The following is a 26,847-nucleotide window of genomic DNA, read 5'->3' as shown; positions in this document are numbered from 1 at the left end:
TCCTGATTATCGCTATGACCATAATCGTGCAGCCCTACCTCCATTAGACAAGACCTCTTGTAGACTTTTACTATTTAAATTGTTCTAATGAACTCTATGATGTTACCCCGCAGTCATTTTTCAGTCTGCATACAACACTGTACTGTAAAAAAAGAAGAAGAAAAGAACAAGAGACAGAGCAGGAGAAGAGAAAGAATTAGTGTTCAATTTGATAAGGAGACGCATGGCTTCCTTTAACATGATGGGACATGCCTATTTATTTTGGGAAGCTGACCACCTGACATTCACATACGCAATCATGCACACACACACACACACACACACAGACAGAGCTGCCCTCATGCCATCACTCAAAGCAATTACAGAATCATGCACATATGAATGAACTCAGTAGTCGCTGCCTTCACTGACAAATGCACACAGTAAATGTGTGTGCGCGTGTTTGAACTGTGCTTTGTAAATGCAGTGCACTTGTGTGAGATAAACTGTACACACGCAAGACTGTGGGAGAAATTCCTCCGCACTGGTATGTGTATGGTGTAGTCTGAGTGTGTGTGTCTGTGTGTGTGTGTGTGTGTGTGTGTGTGTGTGTGTGTGTGTGTGCGTGTGCAGTGGAGGGAAGAGCGACAGGATTAAATAAATCACTGGCGGAGAGAATATTCATGAAAAGAGAAAGTGAATGCAACCTGAGAGAGAGACAGAGAGAGAGAGAGAGACAGAACGTGACAGTGACGTATTAAATGACAAATAACCCTTGCAGTTCTCATAGACAAACCGTAACCCATGGCAACCATCACAATCTGCTCGGTACCTCTCTAGCCCACATTGCGCGGTGCCACGCCACTCTATGCTCAGGATGACGGTTGAATATTAGTGCGCAGTGTGTAACAGATCCTTCAGTTGGGACACTGACAATGTGCCACCAGGGTCTGCTAGTTGATGTTAATAAGAGCGAAAAAACAGAGTTCCAACATGTTAAAGCAAGCTGGACACACTCATCTGAGGTGTTGGCTTGAGCTATTATTAAAATACTTAATAGCCTAATGATACAGGATAGAGGATTTCAGGTTGAATGAAAAGAAAAGATTTGCTAAGTCAGCTCTTGAAAAAAAGAATTTGTATTGTCGCACTGAAAATAAAGACGGCGTTGTTGTGAAAATCCGTTGCCAAGAGTTTCAATCACATGATTAAAATTATACGACTGGCTGATGTTTGACTTAGCGCTGTGACAGCTGGTCGGCATTGTGAATTACTCCCTAAGAGTAGGAGATAACAGCAACAATAGCACAAAGGTATTAATCCAAGCTCAAGTGAAAAAAAAAGAAACTTTTCTCAGTTCAAACAAGAGAAACTTTCTGATAGCAGGAGTGTTTTAATAATGGAATCTGAAGCAGAAAATTGCCTGTGCTAATCTCCACCAACTGCTTCGTTTGACTGAAATTAAAGGTGAGCTCCTATTAGGAAAACATTAGCCGCCCCGGCTAGTTTGATAGCTAACTTTTGCAGGGAGAAGAAGCAAAACAACGCTCTTTCTGCCTGTGACGTTTTGCATGAATACGTGCAGAGTTGGGGGGGTGGAAAGATTAGGTTCAAATTGTTAAAAAGTATTTCATTATTTTTTTGTCTCACCTTGGCAGCGTGTGGTTTTCATGAAGAGAGCTCAAGCTCTGCGCCGCTGCAAAGCGTGACATTAGGGAATAAAGTAATAAGAAGAAAAAGGAAGAATCGTAAAGGCGTAGCATTTTATTATTCTCTCTGTGTCTAAGGTTGGTGTTTCTGTTGGTGTGTGTGTGTGAACGGTTATTAATGTATGATGACAAGGATTTGGGTTCTTTTAAAGCAGCAGTCATGGCATTGTACTTCTGGATTTTTTAATATTACGCCGAGTGGAGGGGGAGAGAAGAGAGGATCAAAAATGTCACGGCTGGGGTGAGATCAAAAGGAACGACAGAGCGTGCATCTCGTATTGTTAGAGGCTTTGTAAAGCTTTTATGATACTACCACAAGGATAACATCCACAACATTAAATTTCAACTGGCAGAAATCTTACTTTCAGAATCACATCAAATCAGAAGTACAGAATTAGTTCATAAAGCCTTTGAAGGTCTGTCTGAGGACTGACATAACTCAGAAGCCATGATTACTTTGGTAGTCATAATAATCACTTATCCTACCTTTGCTAAGCTCATAATATGACAACACCCCAAAAACTTCACTAAGTTTAATCTCGAGTCCACCAAAACACTTACAAAGTCTACGTCTCAAATGGGAATAGCAATCAAAAACAACTACAAGCGATGGGTTGAAGACCGAGAGAACTCGGCCCGTATCTTCATACGCTGACAGCCGAAGTGCTGAAGGGAGATAGGAATGTAGGAGAACAATTCGCACTCTGTTAGCCTGGCTGATTGATCCCCACCAAACTCACTTTGTGGGAATACAGGGAGAGAGAGATGGGGGGGGGATAAGGAGAGTGTTTCATTAAAACAGGTGACATGCGGGAACAAGATAAGGGGGCACATGTGCACGTGTGTTTGTGTGCGACATCTCATCGCTGATAACTTTTCAATCAGGAGGACCTTGCGGTTGGACGACTCACTCGAGCTGTGGGTGATGTGAGGTGAGACATGCTCTCTGGAGCGTTTCGCTGCTATCGCCTCCCATCGCTAGCCTTTTTATCATCAACTATTTCAATTCCAGTTTTGTGTCATTCCATTTGTAAGGTCCTTTTCTTTAAACAACTTCACTTTTCTATTGAAAAAAACACTGTAGCTTACTGTATTTTAAATGTTGCTTGTCTTGTGCTGTCCTTTTGTGTTACTATATGAGGTCCTGTTGTCCTTTGCATCAATATGTAAATCTATCACTACATGAAATTGTTAATTATGTTTCTATTAGATGTCTCCACAGATGGGGTGCCCTGGTAGCCTATTTATTGAGGCCATACAACATTAATGCAACGTCCACAGTTTGATTCCCATGTTGTTTCCTCTCTCTAAACTGTGACTGTGAACAAAAAAAAAAGGAAAACCACCAAAAAAAATCCCAAATTCAGACCTAATCCAAATAGACCCAAGGACGAAGTAGACACGATCCAAAATGTAGTTGACCTGAACCGACTCAAATAGAGAACACAAACACTGGCAGCGGTATGATTAGCAAGCAGCAAAGGTCAAAAAGAGTAACAGGACATACTTTACCCTACGCTGCACACTGTCTGGTGTCAAAAACACATTTCTCTGTTGTGATATGACACACTACAATGTCAGAGTTGATAGTGAGACTTTTCCATTTGGGATTATATACAGCCCAGTGGGCAACCTCCGGGTCTGAAAGTGAAGCCAATGCAGAAGTGCCTCAAACTTGCATTCTTTCTAATAGCCAGCAGGGGGCGACTCCTCTGGTTGCAAAAAGAAGTCTGATTTGTATAGAAGTCTATGAGAAAATGACCCTACTTTTCACTTGATTTATTACCTCAGTAAACATTGTAAACATGAGTTTATGGTCTCAATCCCTAGTTTCAAGTCTACTTCAATACAGCATGATGTTTGTTTAGTAAATTATGGTCCCATTTAGATTCAAATAGACCTACCGTGATTGACCAGTCATGACCACGACGTTGGCCGGTCTAGGAGTTGTCTGTGTTTTCATCTTAATGCTTTAAGCCCTTCACAGTGTGTTTTCGGCTCATTAAAGAAAACGTCTTATTCAGCTTTCGGTTGTACTTAGCTCCGCCCTCTCGTGTTACTTCTGGTTGCAAAAAGCCAAGATGACGACGGCCAAAATAACGAACTCAAGGCTTCAAAACTGCAGTCGACAAACCAACGGATGACGTCACGGTGACTACGTCCACTTCTTATATACAGACTATGATACAGACCCAAGACTCGTGGCAAATGAAAGGGACTCAACCTGACCTGATTAGAATGAATATCATTTGGACCCAGCCCGGCTCAGGTTCCAGGTCGGGCCTTGGTTACAAAGAACTAAGAAGTGGGCCTGTGAAGACCTCTAGTTCTTATACCAGTTGCAGCCAATGGCAAATAGACTTAATCCGATTGTTATATACTAAGGTTGTCAAAGTTAGCTTAATTCGTTTTAACACCACTAATTTCTTTAATGCATTAACGCAACAGATTGAGACTGGCATGGCCATTTTCAAAGGGGTCTCTTAAAGGGATATATATACATATATATATACAGTATATGTGTGTGTGTGTGTATATATATATACACACACACACACACACACACACACACACACACAAACATTTGCATAAATCAAGCAAGCACATTTATCCACTCCCATGTTGATAAGAGTATTAAATACTTGACAAATCTCCCTTTAAGGCTCATTTTGAACAGATAAAAAATGTGCAATTAATTTCGCAATTAAATATTTTAATCGATTGACAGCCCTATTGCATACACAACTGTTCATATCAACATAATAAAAGCGATGTTTTGATTAAATCATGAGAATCTGTTGTTTAATGCAGCACTGGAAAATGTAACATGTGAATTTACCCTTGCTTGTCTCCTCACATATCTAGTGCTACTGCACAGACCAAATCTGACCTGTCTGTAATTCTTGTGCAGGAGTGTTGGTGTGTGTAGGTGTTTCTTTATATAGATATACTGTATAGAGGCAGTCAAAGATAGGTACACAGAGGCAGAGTGTATATGTGACTGCAGCCTTCTGTCTTAATGGTAAATCTTTGTTGGAGCACACAGTGCAGACAGGTCTTGTCTCTAGTAATGACTAGCAGTCTACTACCTTGTGGGGCACAGAGATCCTTACAGTTAGCTACCTGTCTGTTCCACTAATTGGACACGCTACCCACACACACACATAAGGAATAAAGTAGATATAACAAACCCACATGAAAGAAGGCTTTTAACCACAAACTGTCAGCAGTTACTTCATGGTGGATACTCACACAGACATCAACCTGAGGTTCACTTAGGTTCTGTCTTTGCGAACACTTTGAGGGTAACGAGTTCTTTTAAAAGAGGATTAATGGATTTTTAGATCTTAAAGTAAGCTAAGCTGCAATGTTGTGGGTCTCTTAGGTGTGGTATTTTCATGGAATCTGGGTAGTATGATACCCCAAGGCAAGGCTAATGGATGAACTTCTCTAAAACGCCCCATGTAGTTGGGCCAGGCAAGTAGAAAATGGCACTGGAAAACATTTTATCACTCACTGTGTCCCCACTGGAGGATAATGTTTTAGAGAGTGTGACCTGTCCAATGTAGGAAAAGAGAGGCAATAACCCAGGAGGCTTCCATCTTGTTGCCCTGTAATCAACAAAGTGCCCTCCTCAGGTGTGAGAGGCAGCTTTTAGCTTAAACTTTTGCACTCAAACTATTTGGGGCCGGTTCTGGAATCACAGCAAAGAAATAGCAGCCAAAGTGAGACAACTCTGTCAATAAACAACTGGGAATGACTAAAAGGGATTCGTAATGGTGGAGAGCACTGCACCTGATTTCTGTCTCCCCAAATGGGGTTACTTCCTCCACCAGCTAGCCATGATTGCTTTTATCAACTTTTAAACTCTAGTGTTGATAAACAGCCTATAAACAGATCCACACCTTCGTACCTACATGGTCCAGTCTTACCACGAAAAGGATTATGAATGAAACGATATTGCGCAAGGCATTTAGCGTGCAATAAGAACGCCTTTCTTGCTTTTGCCATGTCATTTCAAGCCATGTAGTCTGTACTGACTGCAATGTAAACACATCCGCCTGAACCTGCAACGCTCAGAGCTAGTGATGTAGAATGAAAAGTGAGAAATACTACTTATGGCTGGTGGGTTGGGAGGTGGAGGATTGGTGCTGTTTAGTAAGTCACATTAGTGAGGTTTATCACATGTTTTTTACTGACTTTGTAACGTGTTTTCCATACTGATGTTACGTTGTTAGCGTACATATTTTATGTTTTTTCCTAAACCTAAGTGAGTGGTTTTGTTGCCTAAACCTAATGGCTGACATTACCGCAGATTTGTTGCGTGGTGTATAAATGACATGCGAAAAGCCTAAAATGCGTCTTCAAGACACGCAGAATGTCCTTGTAATGTCGTGCTATTTATACGTCTTCCTGTGAGACCGGGTTGAGGCTTACACATCAGACGGCACCCTGCATTATGCTGCTGCTGGCTCTTCTTTTCCAATACTGCTAATGTTTTACATTTGTTATTTTAAAGGCCCTTTTAGGGACGGGCATTGGAAATTAACAGTAGCTATAAATGCTGTGATACACTCTATTGGATAAGTGTTGTGCAATTATCTATGTATTCTGTAATTGTCACTATCAAATAAACGTTAAATAAATAAATGTCACTCAGTCACAATTTCTTCCTCTGCTTTTCCTCATGGTGAAGCTGTTGATCTGAACCACTCCATGCAGAAAAGCCATCAGTCACATCTTCCATCACTACTGAATATAATATAATAATGTGCTATGGCTGAGTCTGATCTGCAAAAAAAAGGTCACTCTTCTTCTTTCTCATACCCCAAAAAAAACATGAAGACCAAAATCCCAAGACAAAGAGGCTGATGACATTAAACTAAGGCAGAAAAATGGGCAGAAACATATCAAGCGTGAGTTAGATAGATGAAATATTTTAGAATTAAGAAAATAAGACAATAAGCGAGAGATTCATTGGCAAAACTGGAGACGGAGACAGATACAAAGACAGAAGAAAAAGACATATTGTAGCTACATAACGTGTTGGACTGTGCTGCTCCCCCTCCCTTCAGCGGTGGGTAAATAGAATAATTACTGGGTGGTCAGTGTAGTGTGAAATGACAGCGTGACCACGGCACAATGAAACGCTGCCCAAATGCTGACAGAACACGACGAGCACGTGGCTGTCTGAATACAAAGTGTGCCTGTATGTGTGGCAGAGATGGAAAGGGAAAAAAGGGGAGTGAAATTTTGTGTGCGTGCGCGCACACTTTAAAAAATAATGAGCAACACATTGTGGCAGGACAAAATGCTCTTCTTTCGGCAAACTCATGCAGAATTGATCTTCTAACCTCTTCCATGCAGCTATGGACAATAGCGAATCCTTGCTAATGTAATCATTTGGACAAAATTTTGGAATTGAATTGCATGCTGTTAAATTCAATGGACCAGGTGCAGGAAGATGGCAGTGTCGTGGATGAGGTCACCGCCCATCATACAGTGCAGAGCTAGCAAAAAGACCTAGCACCTACTTTTTTTCCTCTTGCTGTTTCCAGGAAAGACTGCACGCTACTACACCACGCTACTGACTTAATAATAACATTCACACATTCGCTTTTATAGTCTTCCTTTGTGTGACAGTTTAAATAATAGAGATAGGGATGCCATGTGACTAAAGTCCTTGGACAGAAGGTTGCTTTTTCAAGCTACAGCACTTTTAACTCACAAAGCCTAATCGTGCAAAGTAACAAACTAATAATGCAAAACTATAATCTGACACTGATGGTGACTTTCTTTCATTTCCCACCTTGTTAGGGAATGACAGATATATTCACATGTTAGTGATATTGCAGAGAGTTTGTTGTGAATTCAATTACGCCTCTGTGCCGCCACAACATCAACAAACCCTTTAATGACTTGAGCCTTACTCTACATTCATTATCCAACTGAAATTGATCTTTTCGGATATTGCTATTAAAACATCAGTGTAAAATTGACTAATAAACCTAATATGAAATTATTGCAGTTCAGTAGGAAGATTATTAAGTTTTCTGTTTTGTTTGTTGTGTTCCCGGTGAATCTCAAGGGAACACTGCAGGCAGCAGAGGGAAAATAGCTGGCTCCTACATTATAACTTACAGGTTATATTTCATTTGAACTGAACTGAAGACATAAGAGCGAGGGTAAAAAAGCAAAGGCTTTATGTGTTAATGGGAACTAATAGGTGAGGAATGAGCACGTGAGAATAACAGAGGGGGGAAAAAAAAGAGATCTGAATTAATTAACCATCTTTCATCAGTTTTGCGATAATCATTGTCATGCACGCGGGAAAAGGGGGAAATGAATGGCTTTCTGACTAAATTGGCTTCACGGAGCTCTTTGGCTTCCAAAAAGGGGTAAGAATGGGTGTTATAGAGGGGCGTAAATTGGCAAGGCCCACACGCTCTGGCAGTGCCAGTCTGGCGGCGGTTCAGTGCTGAATGAATCTGACATGCCATTTGACAGGAGGTGAGGTCTGAGGAGCACCTCTACTTCTTGTGAAATCCTGCTGTTTCCGTTTTGCTACCAGCAGAATGGACCCATTTAAAAGGCCAAGTCGTTCAGAGTTTATCGCCATGATTATCAAGCTGGTAGTGGCTACAAGACAAATGATAATATTGAGGTGCATCATTATAAAAAATAAAAATAACAGCATGGTAATGTAAATATTCTAATACACATTGGACAGAGTAGAGAGAGTCCCAATATGCCACAAGATGTATTGATATTTGCACATATCTATACATGAAATCTAGTGCCCATTCCCAGCAGAGAATGCATACTCCAAACCAGCTAATCGGCTTCATACAATTCAAGTTGTCTCTCCGAGCACCGGAGAGAATACAGTGGAATAAAAACAAAGACAATGATACTCCCATATATTTCACAGTTTTCTTTGCCATATCTTTTTTTTTAAAAAGAGAGGGAAAAAAATCAGTAGACTTAACAGAAACAAGAAAGAAAGAAACACAAAATGAGCAGCAAGAGTTAATGATCTGCAATATCCAATCGGCTATTATAGTGCCATTCTCAGAAATAACGAAAAATAAAACATGTTAAGATGGGTCAACACAATAAATATACTTGGAGAGGCCACCTAGCAGGTGATATAAAGGAAAGTACTACCTCAATAATTATTGTTTTGTTATAATTGCATGTCGTGACAAAATAGCATGATGAAAACTCAAAACTATGTTTATCACATTGTTAGAAATACTTGATTTGGTAGATCAAAATCCTAAATATAAAAAAGATATATATATTCTCAAGTATTTAAACGTCGAGCAGCGACAGATGTCACAAGTATTTAACTTATCATTCATCTGAAGAGGAAAATGGCGAGCCCTGATATGTTAATATGTCAAAATACTGTTCTAAGGGAGACGAGATGTGATAATAGTAAATTATCGCTCTGCCTCACTGTATGTGTGGAAAAAAATTAATGTGTGGACTGTCGGGCAGTTATGGGAGGTGTGGGGTTCACATTAACAGCTTACTAACATTTAGAGCTGCAACGTTTAGTTGTCAACTATTAAATTAATCGCTAACTTCTTTGATCGATTAACCGGTTTTAGTAATTTTTTATGAAAAAAAGTCAAATTTCTCTGATTCCAGCTTCTTAAATGTGAATATTTTCTGGTTTCTTTACTCTTCTATGACAGTAAACGGAATATCTTTGAGTTGTGGACAAAACAAGCCATTTGAGGACGTGAGAGGCTTTGGGATCAACATTTTTCACCATTTTCTGACATTTTATAGACCAAACAACTGAACGATTAATCAACAATGAAAAGCCCTACTAACATTGCAACCAGCTTTCACACTCAGGTCTCTGTCCACATCTGCTGTCTGGACATCCTGCTAGTCAGAGCTGCTCTCTCTTTGTCATCCACTGTGCTGATTTTTTTTTTTATAATTTGGCATACAATGTCTGCCTTAAATTTAGATATGAAGGGTTAGCCCAGTGAAGAAAAAAAAATCCCAGCCTCAACTAATAGATTATTTACAGGTGTATTCAGCGAACTGCTTTAGCCTATGATACAGTAGGCTCGTAAAAATATAACAGCACTGAGGCAGTAGGGAGCATCGTTGTAATGAGAATACTGAATGGTTCATTCCACAGAAAATTGTGTTGCAAAGTAATTCACAGTATTTACCGGATGTGGGCCTCAGCTTTAGTAGCTGCCTCGTTGTACTGTTCTGCCGTCTGCTTGTAGTTGTCGAGGTTCTGGAGACAAAGAGACAAAGACAGAAAGAAAGGTGAGAATCGTTTCAGTGGTATTATAATATACGCCTATCCATTAGAGCTTAACAACTTGCATTATCTACAGAACATTACCACAGTTTTACAGCTATTTTTTTGCTTTAATTTAAGCTCTAATAAGCCAACTTTGATAAGCAAAATGCATAAAGCACCATCCCAAATGTCACATTCGTTAAATTAGTGACCTTTGAATTTAACGGCTCTGCTTACACATCTGAATGCTGAAGGCTTGTTGGCACTCCATAATGTTTTATTTCATGCGAGAAACTGTGGCATTTAAACAGCAATTGCTCCACAGGTGGAGCCTGTGCCTAGAGGGCGAGGTCACATACGGCACACCTCTACCGGAGTAATCAGTGGTCAGAGTGTTAACTACACTGCATCGTGGTCAGAGCTGCACTGACTCAGCAGACATCAAGAGTATAATAACCACCTTACTTACAGGCTTTGTGTCAAAATATATGAAATACAGTTTGTCTAAAATGCCCCAAACACAAAGCAAATCTCTATTTCGCCACCCTCTCGTACACATTCAGTGCGCAGTAATCACCATTTTAAACCAATAACCGCAGCGCTCACGCTTTTACTTAATTATTCCCTATATTCCCAATAGATGGGGGTGATAGGAGACGAAGATAATTGAAGTGACTGAGCAGGGAAAGAGATGGGATCAAACACAAACCCTCCTCCACAATCCCTAGCCCTCTCACTCCTCCAGTGCCCCCTAGTCATTTTCATATCTCATTATTTCACGCTGATCCGCAGACATGCTTCTGCTGATCTGAATGTCTGGTGTTGGAAAAGACTCAAGTAATGTCATAGCCATCTTTTTCCATCTGCTAGTATTCACTACAATGTAATAATCTGCCCCTTCTATCCTTTTCTTTCCTGTTCTTTGCTCTAACTCAATCAGTGTTGAAGTATCCGCTCAGTCTATTTCAATTACAGTCATCACAGAAACTGTTGCAGCTGATTGAAGAAATATGCCAAATTCTTCTTATTTCTGTAAGTAGATTTACAAAAACCTATCTCATCCAAACTTTGCCATGTTTGTGTCCGTTTTTGTGGCTTTGGTGCAGGAGGATGACGTCCCCCCCATTCTTAAATTTTCCAACCAATTTTTGATTGGCTCAGAAATAGACATCTGACCAATCCTAAATTCCACCCCCCCTTTAGTTACCGTTGCTAGTTCAGAAAAGCTTGACAAAAGGAAACATTCTTCAACATACTTCGGGGCGGCACGAAGCAGAGATAATATAACGAAATCAGACGAAATCATAGAGGTTCACCAGAAACTCCTTCAGCTCAGAACTTCAGCGGGGCCTCCGACAGCGATCTGCAGTCGGAGCTCCAGCGGGAGGGGGAGAGCTCTGCACCTGGCTCCTAATCCGGCCAGGAGCAGAGCTTCGCGTCTCCGCCGGTCCCCGCTGGGAGCCAATACCGACACAATGCTGCTGGCGGCCCAAGTCGTATTGCTGGGTCCGCTGGAGGGAAGGGAGGCATGGGAGAACCAGAACCAGGACTGCACGGGGCAGACTGTCAGACCATGCTGCAGCAGCAAAATGAGAGGCTTTCTAAAGGGGCTTTGGTGCTCGGAAACACTACAGCTTTTGTCAACAGGGACCGCCAAAATCAACACAAAATGAAAGTTCCTCGTAGTAACTGTGACTATATACAATGTAATGTGTCCGTGAAGATTGTGACACCGATGTAATGTGACTTACAAAGTAATGTTACCTTTGAACAGACATAGCATATCTAAGAATAACCCCAATGTATATCCCAACAGGAAAGGGGAAAGTTGACCAAGGGTCTGCCGGGTTCCAAGCTTGCTCAACTGTTATTGGAGCACAGAGTGAAAAGGGCGGGACTTAGGAAAGGTCAATTAGCACAACACCTATTTGAATCACTGAAAAAGAAAAGTGTGAAAAAAAGTGTGGCAGCAATTCAACGCTCTGGAATCAAACTATAGACACATTAAAACAGAAATGAATAAATGTGTCCAACTACAGTGTACCTTTCTTATGTCATCTGACTTGGTGTCCCGTTCTGGCTGTCGCAGTAATCCACAGTGCCAAACATCCCTAGGTGTAAGACTTTATCCCTGCCAGTTAGGTTTTCTGGCGGTGTTATATTGGATTTTCCAGGACAGGATTATACTTCTCTTGCTGCTAAGTCTCCCCATTGCTAATATGTGGACTAGGTTTAAATACCACACCTTGACTGTAGCTCCAAAGACTGGAAGCATACTTCATCCCAGCATCATGCACCTTTGGAATAAAAGACAGTTCCAGACCTCAGAGCCCCTGCTCAGGTGGTTTACTAATCTACTAAGCATTAAAACATTACCAAATAAATACCTTAATTTCAAAGTGCTAAAAAACAAGCCCTGGATTCATGGACATTAAAGAGACAGTAAGTCTCGCTCCTTGTTGAAGGAGACTTAGCTAATACTTTGGCTGGCTCCCTGGGAATATGTGGTAGGAAGTTAGCCACATGTTACACGTCTTAGCCTTTAGCCTCAGGTCAAGAGCTCAGTGGGTGCACTCAACAGAGGAAAGCTGAGCTGAAACTTGAAAGTCTGTAGTTGCCTTGTGGGACATCCAGTGTTTGAACCGAGATAAAAAAAGACTCCACAGGGGCTTAAACTCATGGGTGCCTCAGATTATGCAGGACATAGAGAGTAGGGCACCAGCAAGGGAAGCAGTAAGGAGACGGTAAAGTGAACTTCTCACTGATGATTGGTGCCTCCTACCAAGGCTTTATCTTGTGGGTTTGGTGGGGTCAGACAGTAGTTGATACTGTATAGTGCCTCCCATTTGGAAGAAGATAAACAAATGAACACATTTAGCAATGTTGGCACTTCTGGTTTTGTTCTATGATATAGAATAAGTCAGTAAATACCCCACCTGTGAATTTTGAAGCTTTTATATATCTTAAATAAAGCCATTGCTAACAAGTGGCTAAATGAGAGTACAATACGTCATCACGTCCCCAAGTCCGCCTTTACAGCCTCGTTGTGTGTGCTCATGCGACTGTGCTGAGTTCGTTTATAGCCTATAACGTTAGCTTTTTACTTCCGGCGATGGCATTCACACTTCAAAAACCATAAAAGTGGTGTTCATTTGTGAAGATAATCATGCTGATTGCTCGAACAAAAGTATCATAAACGTTTGTTTGCCACAGAGCTTGTTTTCTGCAATAATACAAAACCCAATAGAAAAATCCCATTGGATTTTTGTCGAGGGAACCAGGGTGATGCTAACTTCAGGTTGGCCTACAAAAGATACGTCATCCCTGTAGCACTCTGTATGGGGAAAATGAGGAGACAGGAAGGGTGACTGTAGCGTTTTGAGTGACAGGTACAGCTAATCCGGTCGAAATGTTGGGGGACTGCAAGGCTGTGTGTTGTTTTTGTGTGTTTCAACATGTTTTTTTTGTGTCTGTTGACAGAACAGACCCAGAGCAACAGCCCCAGCTCAGCTCTCATGACACCAGAGAAGTGGCAGCACTATCACTGGCACACACACCCTGAGCTCTTCCCAGTCATTTGCACCCATGGGGACAAAAGCCCAACGTGGAGAGACAGAAAGGGGGGATGATAACCCTCAATGGGGGGAAAGCAAGGTTTTGGGGGTGTTGGAAAGACTCACAGAGGGGATTAGTGTGGGTGCATGTGTGCTGCGTGTGTGTGTGTGTGTGTGTGTAAGCTTGCATACATGCAGGTGTGTGACTAAATCTGTGTTTGTATATGAATGCTCGTGTTCAGATGATCCTTGCATGCACACTCGTCTGAACACCCTCCAGCAGCTGTGGATTGAGATGGGCTGATGTCAGGATTTTGAGGGAGCGGTTGTTTCACGCTCCACGCTTGGACGAAGGCGGATTAATTTTTCCTTTTTTATTTGGGAGGCAGCAGTCGACAAGGGGGGTGGGGGTTGTGCTGGGATGGGGTGGGGGATTAAAAGAGGTGAATTTTAAACTGAGACTTGTTTACAGAGTCACAGGGTATGTTGCCACAGGGAGACAGATATACTCCACCTGTACACTGGGAAGAGATTAGGGAGGCATCCGCAAATAAACGGAGAGGAAAGGATTGGGAGAGAGGAGAAGTAGAGGGTGCACTGGTATGTTTGGGGGTGGTGTTTCAGTCTTGGGATGTATTTTAGTGTGTGAACATGTGTGTGTGTGTGTGTGGAAGAGGGGGGAAATGCAAAGTTGTGCAGTGGATTGGCCACTCTATCACAATTACTTCTGAAGTGACAACATGCACACAAACCTGTCACAATAAACACACACACAGACACACACACAGGCAGTTTTCTCATTTATGTCAGTAGTGGATTCTAACAGCATCCACAGCCTTTGGACAAACAATAGTCTGTTATCGTCATTCATCCCTTTGGCAAACTGGACACCGTGTTTGTGTGTGTTTTCATACAGGTAATCAACCACACATAGACACACACACACACACGTACACACGTAGTTATTAGCCTGTTAGAAGGGGCTGCTGCTAAGCCGGAGTAAAATGTTGATTCAGGGGAAGATCACACACCAATTACCGGTGGATTCTCCTTCTAATCTGGCTGCTCTTGCCTTTGGCTTAAATCTCTAGCTCAGATCATCAATGCATCATGGTAGTTGCATGAGCATGAGTGTCTGCTTGTGCATGTGTGTTTTTCGTACAAAAACAATAGTATCGAAAAGCTCTGACTTATATTCACACGTAGACAATGACATTCCTTTAAATTTCTGCTTTGCATGCAATACTGATGGCGAGGGAGGCCCTGACAGGGCAACATAAAGCTGTCTTCACATGCTTGGATCATAATTTATGTGAAAAGTGAGACATATTACTGTTTCATATTGTGTTTTGTATATGACCTGTGTCAGTCACAATTCAACTTTTAAGTGGCCATTTATTTCAGCCCAACTGCTATTTGCCACAGGTATGAGAGTGTGAGAGGAAAGAAAAATAGTCAGGGTAAAGGAAAGGGGGCATGAAAGGAGGCCTGGATGAATGGGGCGCCAGATTGGAAAATGAAGGAAGAGAAGGAGGGAGATGGGCGCCGGCTCAGGATAGACTGTTTAATGCACAGTCCATATAGCCTCTTTATCTATTGCTCTCAGTCCCTCTCTTTCTCACTCCCTCATCCACATGCAGGTCAGCTGCGAGCAAGTGAGGGGTGAAAAAAAGCGATAGAGAAAGCGACTGCGGCGGCGAGCGGAGAAAGATAGAGCATCCTCCACTCTTCTGCCAATCAGTCTCTTCCGTCAAGCATTGCAGCGTGTGCTGCTTGCCGCACGGTGTGCAGGGGCCCTTCCATTTAACTTGGCTATGTAAAAGGTTTTCTCAGAGGCCTAAAGGAGGCGAGTGCCAGGGACTAGATAAGGTCCCCCCGTCTGCCTGATGGGCCCCGCCGGACGGAGGGAGAGACGGGGAGAAGGGTGGAGGGGGAGTGAAGTCCCAAAGAGTATCTACTGAATACTGGAGGGAGAGCTGTGGCTGTGAGAGGAGAGACACAGGATGGGCCAGGGGAGGGAAGGGTGTGAGAGTGTATGTGTGACTACCTGTAAATTATCACCTTTCATTGCTTTATTGTGTATTCTGTCGTCAATTAATGTCAGTGTATCCTTAAAGTCGAGATGAAATGAAAAAAAAAAGACTTTTTAACCCTTTTAGATCACATCCCTGGTCATATTGTCCACCTATTTAACAATATATGCAAAAAAAAAAATATATATCAAAATCTAATGATCTTTTCTTCCTGTAAAACAAAATAGGATGTGTGCTTACGTAAGGTCGTACCAATTTCAACCAATAATATGACATCCATCCACCAATCAATCTGCAACTTTTAGTGACAAGGTGTGTGTGCTGTAGAGCTCCGTCAAAGATGCTCTATAACAAAGATGACGCATTACAAGCATGGATGTATAAAGAGAACTGGATACAGTGTCGTAGGCGGGCTCCCGTTCATTCCTATGAGAGTTGCTCAGTGTCGCATGAAGCAGAAATGGCTCGACTGCCGAGTGATAAAGTACCCGGATCATCCAGCAATCTTCCGCATCCATTGGGCCCATAGAGCAGGCGCAGTAGCGTTTCCTTTAACTCCGCCAGGAAATTAACTCTGGATTCGGCTATTTAACGTACATTTAACAACTTTTAGGATCTAATGATTTAAATAAGGGATATTCAAGTGTTTATACTGTGGAGTTGAATCACCTAAAAAAAAATTAATCGCCAAGTTACATTCTTCTCTTTCCCAATGTAAGTCTATAGGAAAAAGTCTTCTTGGGCCCAATGGCATCACGTGACGGACACGGAAGCTAAAGATGCTCTAACTTCCGTTTCACTGGGTCTTGAATAAAAATCAAAATATTTGCGCCGTCTTTCCTACATCTTACATTCTTTGTTCATAGATTTTTAGCGTGCCTGTCATCTGTGTTTTTCTGATAATTTCCTTCCTTTCTTTACTTCACATGCACTCTGTAATTTTACCCTCCTGCCTCTTGTCCTTTCCTCTAGCCTCTGTCCACCCCTAAAAGCATAATGCAGTTTTTTCCTGCCCTAAAATCATACACCAGTGTCAACCTTGCTTCTCACAAAGTCTTTTAACAAATCAGCCCAAGTTTACTCTGTAAGCAAGCAACATTTATCAAACCACTGCGCTTGTGGCTTTTACAGAGTGCAAAATATCAACGACACATTAGTGCTCAGATGGAGGGAACACGGGTCATAATTTCTTAAAAGCACCCAACAAACGGCTTTTTCCATTTTTTGAAAAAGACCGCAGGGTTGCTGGCGAAAGGACATGGTGATGAGAAAAGCACAGTACATTTGATTAGACAACTGAAGCTCTCTGGGAGAGACAGCGCTGTGAAACCTCTCTTGAGTGCTGGTCCATCAACAGTGAGTCGTGACTCTCATCTGCCTGCTGAAACTTTCAATTCATTTACATTTACATTTTGACATTGGTATGTGGGCTTGACATTTCCGAGATAGGGAAGAGTGTCTCGTGTCTCAACGAGATTTTGCTCCCCAAGGAGAGTGAGTAATATGTCACGTTAAGACTTGTTTTGATATTCCTGATGTGTGAAGACTTCTTTTCAGTGAAAGCCTACAGGATGTTTTTATCTCGTTAGTGCGGTCTCCTGTTATACATGTCAAAATGAGTGCTAAAAGTGCTAGTATCTCGCTCTCTAATCTCATACCAAAAAAACCTCCACAGTAAAAAAATGATTTTGATCAAACATCTTGGAATGAAATTAATGCAACGCAACTAATGGACACACTTGAGGGAAAAGCCTTTCCGATGATTTCTGTCCTTTTAATGGTATACATGTTTATAAGTTGGAAAAATGGTCCTTACCTTTTTCTCCAGTATTTCTAGTTGCTCTTTATAGAAGCTGGATATGCTGGCCAGTTCCTTCTCTTTATTCCCCAGTTGTTTGGCCTGAGAGAGTAAAAGAAGACAATAAGACAATGAGGAAGAAAGCAAAGAAACAAAGAACAGCTGTTGTAGAGGTTCTTTATATTGACACATGACAATTTACTGCACTAATATCACCTGTGTAGGCCTGTGTAAATACTCAATTCTGACTGCCTGGCAAATAAAGAGGAAAAGGAAATCAATCCTGGTACTAATTAAAAATTTTCCTTTGAGAATTTTTAAATTGACATGGTCACTAAGTGGGTAGAATTACTGAAAGTAATTGCCTAAAGGCCCTGACACACCAAGCTGACAGTCGGCCATCGGACAGTTTGGGGCCGTCTGTGCATTTGTCTGACTAGTTTTTGCGGTGTGTCCCGTACCGTCGGCTCTAGTATGCCTGCGTCAGAGTTTTTTTTGGTCGATTCAGCATGTTGAATCGAGGCGGAGCCCGTCGGTGGGAGAAATCACTCTGATTGGCTGTTCAGCTTAAACAAATCAGTGCACGAGAAGAGAAACGGAAGTCAGGAAAGCAAACCAACGTGGAAAAACACAGAAGGCTCATCTTATTTTTTTCATCTTCATCTCATCTGATCATTCCAATACACAGATATTTTCACAACGACATGGCCATCTGGAATGAAGCTAAGTTGTGAGTGAGACTTTGATAATGGTCGTCAAACGCCGCTTTGTTTCATGTACGTATCATAACAACGGCTTGTATATCCGCAGTCCTCGGTCTTCCAGTTTCCCTTTTTGAATGATGAATACAGACTACCGCTACCTGCTGGTGTGGAGAGTTATTTCATCTCACGCCAGCGCAGGACGTACTTGGTAGTTGGCCGTTGGCTGTAGTCTTTTTGGTGTGTTCGAGTACAACATTTTGGCCAAGACACAGGCGACGTGAGGCGACTCAATGGTCGTTGGCGCAAGTTCTTTGATGCCAGGTTGGTGTGTCTGGGCCTTAAAACATCACTTTCACTTCTTTGCTTATGAGAATGCCGCACACATGGGACACCAGCCAGAGGTAAATACTGAAGGGAGCAGAAATGAGGCAACCTGTTGCTTTCACTGCCCAACAGACTCAGAAAATAAGACTATAATAGTGTTTTCTATGGTATAAAATATAATTCAAAGTATCAATCAACTCTACTTCATATTCCAGTAAAAAGTAAACACTGTATCAGCAGATGCACTTCCACTTGTATAAATTACAGTACAGAAATGTACCAAATTTTCACAAAATGCAAGCTAAATGCAAGCTTAAGTACAGGGGGTGTTAGATACATATTCTCTGTAGCAGAGAGCAAACAAAACATAAAATAGTTTCCTCTAAAAACAGATTAACAGCACAGACGCTTTAGAAGACCACGGTAAAAAGGATTATACCATCCGAAAGTGTGTCGTTATAGCATCAATTTGCAGGTCCATGTTTTTCAAAGCATTATTTTTCTATGTGTAACTTCTCATATGTTACCTCATGCTACTCTATGGATATATCATAAAGCTAGGATGCTTGATGGAGATCTATAATAATATGAAAAGTACATCACATCTACACCACAAAGTAAAACACAAAAGAATGGTTATTTAATAGCAGGTCCATCTAATGTAACGGAACTTACAAAACTACTCAGGTGGTATGTGACTGACACAGCGGCGGCAGGGCTTGACATGGCGATGCTGACGTTAGGATGAGGTGAAAGGCTTTAATATGGCCCGCTGAGCCAAGCTTTGACAGGCAGCAAGATGGCAGATTGGCTGGAGGAAGACCCAAAGTTTGGGCCATGGTGTAGCAGCAGCATGCAAGCAGAGGAAGCTAGGAAGCAGACGTCAAGAAGATACACTGTGAAAACAAGTTCAGCTTCAGGAATGTACATGCACTAGGGGTTTCAAATAAAAGATTCATTTTTTATTAGAGATTTCACTAGAAGAGTTAACATGAGTTACGTGATGGAGACACCTTGTTTTAACAGCATGAGGCTTCACAGTGTGTCAACATCATTACACAATCCCATAAAGTGGAATGAAAAGAGATTCCTTTATGATAAATATTTATCAAAATAACATCATAAACAGAGACAGAAAGAGAGTAATGAGGATCTACTGCAGCGCTGCAAACAGAAAATAACAGAGGAATAGCAAAGCAGATGGGTATGATCCAAAATTTAAGATAATAGCGAGCACTGTCAAGACATCTGTGTAGGTCTCTGAAAAGCAAACTACTGGGCTGTGATTAGAGTTTTTTCCGATACCGATACCAGTATCGGAAATGCCTCCGATACAGCCTAAAATGCTGGATCGGGTTTTGGCGAGTATGCGAGTCTATGCTGATGATAGAAGTAGCTAACGAGTGAGCCATCTCGCTTCTTTCTCATCTCTGTTGAAAGTTGCACATGCACACTACCTCAAGCCCAACAGGCTGTCAGTGTGTCAGTGTGCTGACTTGACTATGACTTGCCCCAAACTGCATGTGATTATCATAAAGTGGGCATGTCTGTAAAGGTGAGACTCGTGGGTATCCATAGAACCCATTTACATTCACATATCATGAGGTCAGAGGTCAAGGGACCCCTTTGAAAATGGCCATGCCAGTTTTTCCTCGCCAAAATTTAGCGAAAGTTTGGCGCGTTATTTAGCCTCCTTCGCAAATCGCAAGTTGCGTTAATGCGTTAAAGAAATTAGTGGCGTAGAGACGAATTATCGCGTTAACTTTGATAGCCCTAATGAGAACACGATATCAAATCTAGTTTCAGAAAACACACCACATACTGTATTTAAATTGACTAACTCAAACTGTATTGAATGGCAGCGAGCTGAATTGAACTGATGCATTAAAAAGCTTGCGGCTTGGTTTACAATCTGTCAGAAGTTTGGTCATGCCGTGAAGAGAATACAGCAGATCAGAAGAGGACATCAACAGCTGGACAATATGAATCACATAGTATGGCTATAATGTATAAAAGGATAGGCAGCATGCACATGGTGTACACACAGGATGGTTGAATTCTCTCCAGCATTCACACATTTGATCTTTAGAGGTTTGCATATGTGTGCCTGTACGTTGAAATGATTGTCAATCATGAACACACATTGTTTCTAACCAATAAGGGTAATGAGTGAAACAGTGCTACAGCAGTATGAACATTATATGGTGCATGAACACCATGAAGCCGGCTGGGAGTGAGGCAGAAAAAGGCATGGATTTATGTAGCACTGAAATAGTGTGTATTACAAACATACACGCACACACACAAACCAACACACACATACTGTGTTATGCCATGGTGTAATGGTGACAGATTGCTGTACCCGAGTTGTGCATTAGCGAGTGTGATATAGATCAGATGGAGCAACACCATCTTCCCCGGATGATCTACTCATCTTCTGTGCTCTTTGCTGGTACGGTGAATACAGGCGTGCAGACGCACGCGCGCACAGACTGACATTACATTTATTGTAATCCAATCTAATCTTATCCTAACTTAACAGGCACATGCATCCCCAAAGAGCACATCTGCAAATCCCTATACTGTGCTCGCTGCACTTTTTTCTTTCTGCAGCGGCTGTTTGATGCTTAAGGGGCTGTGTGTGTATGTGTGTTTGTGTGTAAAATCACCTCTGCTAGCAGCACAGATGATGTGTAATTTTCTAGCTGAATACCTCCCAAAGTGTTGTTGTGTGGAATGGTGGCGGCGGCGCACTCACAGCCTCGCTTTAATGCACAATGAAAACATGACATTTGAATAGAGAAGAGAGAGAGAGAGTGAAAGAGAGAGAGGTAGAGAGAAGAAAAAAACGAGTTTAAAAAAAAAAAGGAGGCACCAGCAATAGTTGTGTTGCTTACCCAGGCATCCAAATCTGCTGGCTACGGAGGGAGAGAAGGAGCAGGGGGTTAGTGAGACGGTGGAGGGTATTAGGAATGGTTGGAAGATATAGAGACAGAGAGAGGAAAGAATAATAGACAGGTATAATAATGATGATAGTGAAGTAAAGATAAATAAAGAGACAGTCAGGAATGAGGTGGATAATGAGAGAACCTGCAGCAGAGAGAAAGAGATAACAGCAGAAGAAAAAAGTGATAGAGGGATCAAGGTTAATACAGCCAGTCAAAGAGCAATCAACACCATTATGTACAAGTTGCACGTCAGTTATAAAACCTGTAATTTGCCAGATGTCTGATGTTGTTAGAGATGTAAATTTGGCCTCCAACAGTCTCATAATGCATCCAACGTGTCCCAACATACATTCTGTAACCAAATAACTTAGTAGTTTACCAAGGTAATGAAACAACATATGAAATTCTTCTCATTAATCGTTCCACTGGTCATCCTGGCGGTACTGGCAGCTAAATCTTTTTCCACATACAGTACTCAAGATGTTGTGAATATGGCACATGATCCTCTCTGCATGTCAACCGTCCATCCACACCTCCTGCCCTGTCCACCCATCTGTCTTGTTTCTCTTCACTGCCTTGAATTGAAAGAAGCTCCTTGATTGTTTTTCAGAAAACAGTATTTGTAAAACATATGATCTGTTTAACTCTAACTGACACGTTTGGATTATACCAAGAGAAGAGAAAAAATGCAAGAAGATGCTTTTATCCATAATTTCTGGACTTTAGAGACAGGAAATTGAAGTAATAGAAAGTTAATAAGTCAAGAAGCAAATACACACATAAAGGCCTTTACACACCGGGGGCGTAACGAATAAATGACACAAACGTGAAATACTCAAATGCGAATGTTTTGCATCAAAACTATTCATCGCCGGCAGCGATGCAAATTTGCGACAGTTGCACCATTTGTTCAATAAAAGGTTCTAATAGGTTCGGACAGGCAGAGGACCAATTTCCAAAATTGTTGTATATCCTAAACTACTGTAAGCTATTTTATGGGATCTCCTTTTAGCAAAATGCTCTGAGTGAATTTGCCTCTAAACAGTTATGCAGTGTATATTTTTAGGGCTTTTATTGTGAAAGGTAAGAACGGAACGAGTGGATCCGGTATGCGCTGCCTTTGTCAAGGTTGAAAGGAGTAATAAAGTTTGCCGTCTTGGTTGGGACTACGGAGCCTACGTTTTGAATATGTCCGTTCCGCACAACGTGATTGATTAATGCCTTTATTCACGGTGCGAAATCTCCGAAGGAATTTACCTCGTTCCGAAAACAAATGTGTAATATATTATTATCATTGTGTAATATTCACGTTCTGTATGAAAGTATTCATGACAAAAACAACAGTTCAAACAAATATATCGATCACTGAGCTATTACCTTGTATAAGGATATAAACTCACAGGTCTCAAGACAGTTGGTGCTTTTATGCCACAGACTGTTCTTTTACATAATGCCCAACATCAAATGAAAATTATGTGAAAGTACTGCTTTCATAAAAATCCAGAAACCCACCAACACAATGAAAACCAAACACAAACATTTTAAATCAGTCATAATTACATGTTGTTAATTTTCAGCTTGCACATTAATATTTAAAAGGTAATTAGGTTATACAGATGTGGGTTTATTGTCTATTTTACAACAGCTCTTAGAGGGCCAGTCAGAACTGAGAACTAGCAGCTTACTATCTGCTTGTATGATAATTGATAGACCTGCGTATGTGTAGGAGTCTTGAACGCACGATGATGATAATGAATCTGATATGCTTATAAATAAAATAGATGTTTGATATTTAGAAATGTGGCTTTTGTATTACGGTTTTATCTTTATGTACTTTTTCCCCATGCACTTTATTGAATTGTTGATTGTCAGTTGTTTTATCACCCTGGGTGTTTTCAGATGAGCCACACCATCATAGAGTTTGTGAGCATATTGGTGTGCATGATGCATAAATATGGATGTGGTTTCCATTTTTCAAGCATTCAAGCTTCTTTATTTGTCATATGTCAATTCCAGCAAAGCAGTCATTGGCAATGAAAATCTTTGGTCTCAGGTTCCTTCACCAACGCTCATAAAATATGGATATATAAAAAAGGGAAATCACACAAGTAAATGTAGAAGCAAAATGATAGTCTAAGGCATAAAATAGTGCAGTTAAAATAAATAGAAACATAAATACAGTAAGTTTAACATAGTATTGTAAATGTAAATTCGTAATTTTGTGGATGAGATTATTTCAGATGGGAAAACTGAATGTAAACAGGATGTAGTATGTATATGCATGATGAGAAGTAATATATGTACACAGAGATGTAAACATGAATGTAGTATGTATAGAGAAGTAGTTAATATATATGTATATACACAGAGGTGTAACAGTAGTAGGATAAAAATATTGTAATAATTAAACTCTTGTGGCATGGAGTAAGCGTGCAGGTGCTACCTTTTTCTTCACTGAGTCTTGAATGCAGCCATAAAATATTACACAGTATGACAGCATATGCTATCAGCTAGACTACTATGTTACAACACTTTTATCACCAGATCAAACAACGTTCAGTTCAAGTATATAACGCAGACAAACAGGACATTGTATTCGGGTGTGTCTAGCCTTGCCCACTCACATCAAGTGCTCCCAGTCCAGCATTAGAAACAGAAAAGAAAGGGATAGATTAGAGCGGTGGGTGGCTCTAATGTTGCCATGCCTCATAAAAACACCATTCAGTTAAATGAGGTGGACTCACAAAGCCGGTCGCTGCAGAATGTGTGTGTGTGTGTGTGTGTGTGTGTGTGTATGTGTTGGGTAATCTGTGTAACGGATACAACCGATGCCATCTGTTTAACCTCCCTGCTCTTTGGTGGCGGGCCCTAAACTGAATATGTGTCTGAGTGTGTCTGAGTGTGACTGTGTGTGTGTGTGTGTGTGTGTGTGTGTGTGTGTGTGTGTGTGCGGACCCCCACAGAGTGCTCACAGGAGTGTGGAGGTCCCATTTCCATAGATGATAGACTTTTGAAGAGAGGTGAAGGGGCTTGTTGTGATACAGATGCAAACAAACACACACCCAAGCAGTTTGGTGCAGTCCATGGGCCATAACGGACAATGGCATGGCAGGTACATCCACTCATTGTTTTTTTTTTTGTTTTTTTGTGGCTCTGAGCTCCCTGGTGACCAGCAGTCAGCAGTCTCAGTCTGCACATTAAGAGTCTGGATCAACTGAGCTAGCAGAAACACCACCAGGAAAGTAGACTATAAGGCTCATATATTCCCCTAGATTTTTACCAAGACAAAGCATTAATGCATTATTAATCAGGTTAATTGTGATCCTACAGTAAACATAAATAAGACCACAGACTAATTGGCTTGTAGGTGCGGAAATGCCATGGATATATTAAACTGCAGGTAACCATAGCAACAACGCTTGTACAACAACGCTCATTCTATACTGCCAGTAAAATTACTAGTGAACTTACATTGATAGTGGACCCAGCAGAGTACTATCATCAAATTATGCTAACAATAACAATCTTTTACAATCACCACTCAACAGCCAACCCTCCATTTTCCTCACTCCATAGTCTCAGACATACAATAAGGACCTGCTCTCGTCCCTCCTACTAAAGCAGCCAGTATGCTTCTTCAGAATCGCCAAATAGCACCGAAAATGTCTGTAATTTTATGAAACCGACCTTCACACTCGCAGATGACAAAGGAGCCAAGGTTTGAACCTCTCTATAGCTCTCTTTTTTCATTATGTTAAATCAAAAAGCTGTGAACAACCGAGTACAACACTATGAACGCCTTCCAGGAGAGACTGTCTGAAAATGTGTGCTGCTATCCAAATATTTAAACAATATTGCGAGTCACCCCTCTATATGATGTCCGGCTTTTCACTCCACCTTCCCCCCTTTGGCCGTATGGAAACAACTATAAACACTTTTGATTTCCGACCAGCGGGTCTGAAAAGTTAAGCCAATGAAGAGTGCCTTAAACTTGCATTCTTTCTAATAGCCAGCAGGGGGCGACTCCTGTGGTTACAAAAAGAAGTCTGATTGAGAAAATTAGCCTATTTCTCACTTGATTTATTACCTCAGTAGACATTGTAAACATGAGTTTATGGTCTCAATCGCTAGTTTCAAGTCTTCTTCAATATAGCATGATGATCATTTAGTAAATGATGGTCCCATTTAGAATAAAATAGACCATAAAGCAAGGTATGCTTTAGGGCGTGGCTACCTTGTGATTGACAGGTTGCTACCACGGCGTTGTCCGGTCTGGGAGTTGTCCGTGTTTTTGTCTTAGAACTTTAACTCTTTCAAAGTGTGTTTTCAGTTCATCAAAGTTAATTGTAACATTTTGGTCGCCTAAAATGTCTTATTCAGCGTTTGGTTGTACTTAGCTCCACCCTCTCGTGTCACTTTTGGCTGCAAGACACCAACAAACCAACGGGTGACGTGACGGTGACTACGTCCACTTCTTATATACAGTCTATTTCCGACATAGTCGAACAAACTACTTCTGATCATGCATATCAGTTTCATCCTGGTCTAAAATTGATGTAGGTACACAATCAAAGAGCATGAACCATGACCCAGCTTCCCCTCTCTAAATAAGCCAAAAAAAAATTGTAAATTGTAATATTCCATGACAACAAATGGGAGCTAAGGTTGAGCTATACATGTTCAATGCATGCCACCAGAAGTAGAGCATTCATGCATCTACAAAATTATTTTATAGGTAAAATGGGGCAAATGTATTTACCAGCATTGTGAAATTAATGATGTCCCTTCTAAACACTTTGATTTAATGGATCTCGATACATTTGATTATCTATGCTGAGCTGAATCATGTTTGCTGTGGTTGCACCATGAGGGTCACCAGATGCAGCAGCTTGACAACGCTTCATGCTTGATTTAGACTTGAAACCTCAAAGGTCTGCCAACAGAGTGTGCGCGTGTGTGCGTGTGTGTGTGTGTGTGTGTGCGTAGGGGGTGAAACAGAAAAAAGTGACAGAAATGTGACAGGATGAGACCTTTTGGTCTCTAACACCACCTCCCATGGTGAGAAACGCTTCCTTGGAAATCAATTATGTAAATACTGAATTATGCAAATGGTACATTTGAATAAATCTATGTGTTTGGGGGGAAACGATTTTGGTGTGGTTTTCTACTTGGAGTAGAGAGAGAGAGAGAGAGATGAGGAAAGAGGGCTAAAATGAGGATTAGGCTGGAGAATGTCACTGGCAGACACAGTTTGTGCAGTCAAACTCCTGATTTGGCTTTTTAATTAGGGAGAAAGAGAGAAATACAGAGGAGAGGAGAAAAGAAGAGCTAATTCACTGACAGGTTTCTTCCTGTCATATCTCTATGGGAATAAATACGGTAAGCACATTCATCATGTGTGCCAGTAATAAATGCCATTGGTACAGCTGAGTGCTTTCGTTTGGTCGATGCTGATGCTTAGCTAAAAACTCCACAGTGTTTGTGTGGATTTGCCCTCAAAAGGCACACTGAATGATCCAC

The 26,847-nt window shown here is 41.2% G+C and overlaps 1 protein-coding gene across 5 annotated transcripts in view; it reads right to left on the bottom strand.

The window, feature by feature from the left end:
• The window catches only part of LOC119485122 (MICOS complex subunit mic25a-like), a 68,437-nt gene that overhangs the window by 25,379 nt on the left and 16,211 nt on the right, over window positions 1-26,847 (bottom strand). For 3 of the 5 annotated variants that reach the window (XM_037764464.1, XM_037764474.1, XM_037764489.1), the window contains exons 5-7: window positions 21,277-21,297; window positions 17,370-17,453; window positions 9,887-9,957 (exon numbers count right to left, since the gene is read on the bottom strand). In XM_037764464.1, coding sequence (XP_037620392.1) covers window positions 9,887-9,957; window positions 17,370-17,453; window positions 21,277-21,297 — 176 coding nt within the window. Of the gene's footprint in view, window positions 1-9,886; window positions 9,958-17,369; window positions 17,454-19,054; window positions 19,249-21,276; window positions 21,298-26,847 lie in introns of those variants that run through there. The other 2 variants (XR_005206194.1, XM_037764482.1) reach the window with 2 other exon arrangements.

Source organism: Sebastes umbrosus, chromosome 1 (assembly GCF_015220745.1).
Source record: "Sebastes umbrosus isolate fSebUmb1 chromosome 1, fSebUmb1.pri, whole genome shotgun sequence".
In the NCBI taxonomy this organism is placed as follows: domain Eukaryota; kingdom Metazoa; phylum Chordata; class Actinopteri; order Perciformes; family Sebastidae; genus Sebastes; species Sebastes umbrosus.
The sequence above is the reverse complement of the archived record's forward strand: the minus strand, read 5'-3'. Positions and strand labels throughout refer to the sequence as shown.